This window comes from Eimeria tenella, genomic scaffold (assembly GCF_000499545.2).
Source record: "Eimeria tenella Houghton genomic scaffold, Eth_scaff1189, whole genome shotgun sequence".
Lineage (NCBI taxonomy): Eukaryota > Apicomplexa > Conoidasida > Eucoccidiorida > Eimeriidae > Eimeria > Eimeria tenella.
In genome coordinates this window covers 1-3237 of record NW_013543660.1, presented here as the reverse complement: position 1 = coordinate 3237, position 3237 = coordinate 1, and the positions used below count along the sequence as shown (strand labels likewise).

General features: G+C 53.4%; 1 protein-coding gene across 1 annotated transcript; it reads right to left on the bottom strand.

Annotated features, from left to right (window-relative positions):
• Positions 1-978: 978 nt before the first annotated feature.
• On the bottom strand, positions 979-1993 carry ETH_00022855 (uncharacterized protein; the record flags this gene model as incomplete). Its single annotated transcript, XM_013378935.1, has 2 exons — positions 979-1118; positions 1347-1993. Coding segments are annotated over 2 exons (787 nt in total), but the record flags the coding sequence as incomplete, so codon positions are not given.
• Between the last annotated feature and the right edge of the window lie 1244 nt (positions 1994-3237).

Genomic DNA, 3237 nt, shown 5'->3' with positions numbered 1-3237 from the left:
GCGCTCCACCCTCTCTCCCCACGACAGCGCCCAACTGCTGCAGCCCCAAAACGAGGGCGAACTTGTCTAGGGGCTGGGACCTGGCCAGGACCTCGAGCCTGGCCGCAAACCCTAAACCCTAAACCCTAAACCCTAAACCCTAAATCTTGGGCTTCAGTACTGGCATTTTTAGCAGTGCGGCGCTGCTTTGTGCAGCACTTCTGCTGGAAGCCAAGCTCTATACCCTAAACCCTAAACCCTTGCATCTAAGCCATAGACAGCCTCGAATACCCGACTCTGGCAAACCCTAAAGCCCAAATAAGCGTATCCATGCCAAACCCTAAACCCTAGCTCCCGGCTCGAGAAACCACCGAAACCTTCTCACCACCTGAGCCCTCCCCACCGCCGCGCCGCCCTCGAACCCCAAACCCTAAACCCTAAACCCTAAACCCTCGCGCACCTGGGGGCGATGGTTTTGAAGGCCTCCAAGTCCTTGACAACATCCTTTCTTTGCTTCTTTCCCTCCCGACGTTCTGCTGCTGCACTTGTGGGGCAATCGCAAACCCTAGTGCAGCAAACGCTGCAGACAACTCCCCCCACGAGGCGGCTGAACTCCGCGCCCGTCATCGCCAGCCCGTCTGCGCAAACTCTAAACCCTAAACCCTAAACCCTAAACCCTAAACCCTAAAGCCTCGGCAAACCCGAAGGGGGTCTTCGCGCGGAAGCGCTCACCGCGGTTCCAATCAAGGCACACAGCAAAACTGGGGAACCCTAGAAACACTTCAGCAACTCGCAAAACCCCTGCTAGGGTTAAGGGTTTAGGGTTTAGGGTTTGTGGCGAGGGGGCTAGTGTTTGGTGCCTGTTTGGCCTCTAGCGCTAAACCCTCAGAAGCTGACGCAGCCCATCAAACTCCGCCCGCCGACCCAGCGCCACCCACAGCCCACCTCCAAACCCCAAACCCTAACCCTAAACCCTAAACTCTAAACCCTAAACCCTACCTTCTTCGGGGTGGTATATGTTGCACTTGATGCCAATTTGCTTCGCCGTCTCCAAATTGTCCCCCGTAACCATCCGCACTTTAATGCCCGAGGCCTGGCAGGCCCTTACTGCAGCAGGGACTTCCTCCCTCACGGGGTCTCTGCAAACCCCAAACCCTAAACCCTAAACCCTAAACCCTAAACCCTAAACCCTAGGGTTGCAGCCCGAGGCCAGGGCAGCCAGGCAGGGGCTTAAAGGGCTCCCCGTAGTTCGCAGGCGTTTGCTGGCTTTCCGCCGCCGCCGACGCTAAACCCCAAACCCTAAACCCCAAACCCTAAACCCTAAACCCTAAACCCTAAACCCTAAACCCTAAACCCTCGCTGCGGACCTGATTCCAAGAATGGCGAGGCAAGTGAGGCCGGACTCGACTTGTTTGAAGGGAGGGTTTGGACTGATTTCTTTCCAAGAAGAATCTTTTTTGTCTCCAAAGAAATCTTTATAAGCCACGCAAATTGTGCGGAGGGCCTGGCCCGCCATGGCCCCAATGACTTGCTGCTCCACTGCTGCTGCTGCTGCTGCTGAGAGGGGCACCACGCACAGGTCGGGGCACAGGTTCTCCCCGCTGCTGCTGCTGCTGCTGCTGCTGCTGCTGAGGGGCGCCACTGCAGCAGCAAGGCCGGGGGGCACCACTATGTGGCTGCAGAGCCGCAGCACAGACTCTGCTGCTCCTTTTACATAAACCCGGTAAGCCCCAACTTCAGTGGGCTGGTTGGTGTCTGCTGCTGCTGCTGCTGCTGCTACTGCTGCTGCTTCTGCTGCTGCTGCTGCGGGGTCTGCTGCCAGCCGGTTCCCGTTGCTCGCCGTGCTGCAGCGCCGGCTGTCTGTGCTGCTGCAGCTGCTGCGTCTGCTGCTGCGGCTGTCCCGCCTCTTCTTTCCCTTGGGCGCTGCTGCTTCGGGCCCCCGCTGCGGCAGCAGCAGCGGCAGCAGCTGCTGCTGCTGCTGCTGCTGCTGCTGCAGCGACACCACTGTCGTCATTATCTTGCGGTCGCTCGTAAAGGGCTCCCGGAAAACAGGCTAAAAGAGACAGGAGCAGCAGCAAAGCAGCAGCAACAAAGGGGTTTTAGGAGAAAGAAGCAGCAGCAAAGCAGCAGCAGCGACAATAAAAAGAGACAAAGAGAAAAAATAAAGCAAAATAAGACAAAATAAAACAAAGTAAAACAAAATGAAGAAAAATAAAACAATTTAAAATAAAAAGAAAGAAAAACTAAAAAGCAAAAGAAAAAAAAGAAAAAATGAATAAAGAAAAAACAATTGGCAACACTTCCGTGTGGGGCGCTGAGGTGTACGTACACCCGAGCACTCACATCTCCGTAGAGCAGCAGCTGCTTCTTCCTGAGGGGTTCAATTCCAAACCCTAAAAGAGCGACTAATTCTAGAAGAGCACATTCTGTGGGGCTTCCGACGTGGTGGGGCGTTTGTTCGTCTGCTGCTGCTGCTGCTGCTTCTTCCGCTGCTGCTGCTGCTGCTGCTGCTGCTGTTGCTGCTGCTGCACCCGAGCCGAAGCAGCAGCAAGAGGCCCCAAAGCCCTTCCGCACTTCGCCAGAGGTCCCCCGGGGCCCCTCCGTCTCCGTGGAGAGACTTCCTGTGCTGTTCAACACTATGGCGGTGCACAGCAGCTGCAGCAGCAGCAGCAGCAGCAACAGCAGCAGCAGCAGCAGCAAGACAAGTCAAGCCGAGACAAGGTGCAAAAGGGGAAAGGGAGATGAAGGACACAAATGGACATAAATGGGGACAAAAGGATATTAGAAAGTAAAAAGAAATAAAAGAAATAACAAGAAATAAAGGAAAACAAAAAGAAATAAGGAGAAATAAGAAGAAATAAAAAGCAGCAAGGAAAGGCGGGTTTTAAAAGACTGGCTCAGGGCGAGGCCGCGGCTGGAAGAATAAATGAATTATTAAATAAGAATAATAATTAAAATAAATCAATTGAGAGAAAAGAATCAAAAAAGAAGAATTAAAACAAAATGAAAGAAAAAGAAAGGAAAAAAGAGATTCAGAAAATCCCAAAAACCCCACAAAGGCAAAAACAGAAGTGCAGCGCAGCGCTGAGGTGTACGTACACCCCAATTTGGGGTGTACGTAAACCCTGATTTGAGGTGTACGTACACCCCAATTTGTGGCTCACGTTGGCCCAGTCGGTATTTGAAAGGCCCCGGTCTAGAGGAACATCTCTGGGAACAATTTCGTTGCTTCCTGCTGCTGCTGCTGCTGCTGCTGCT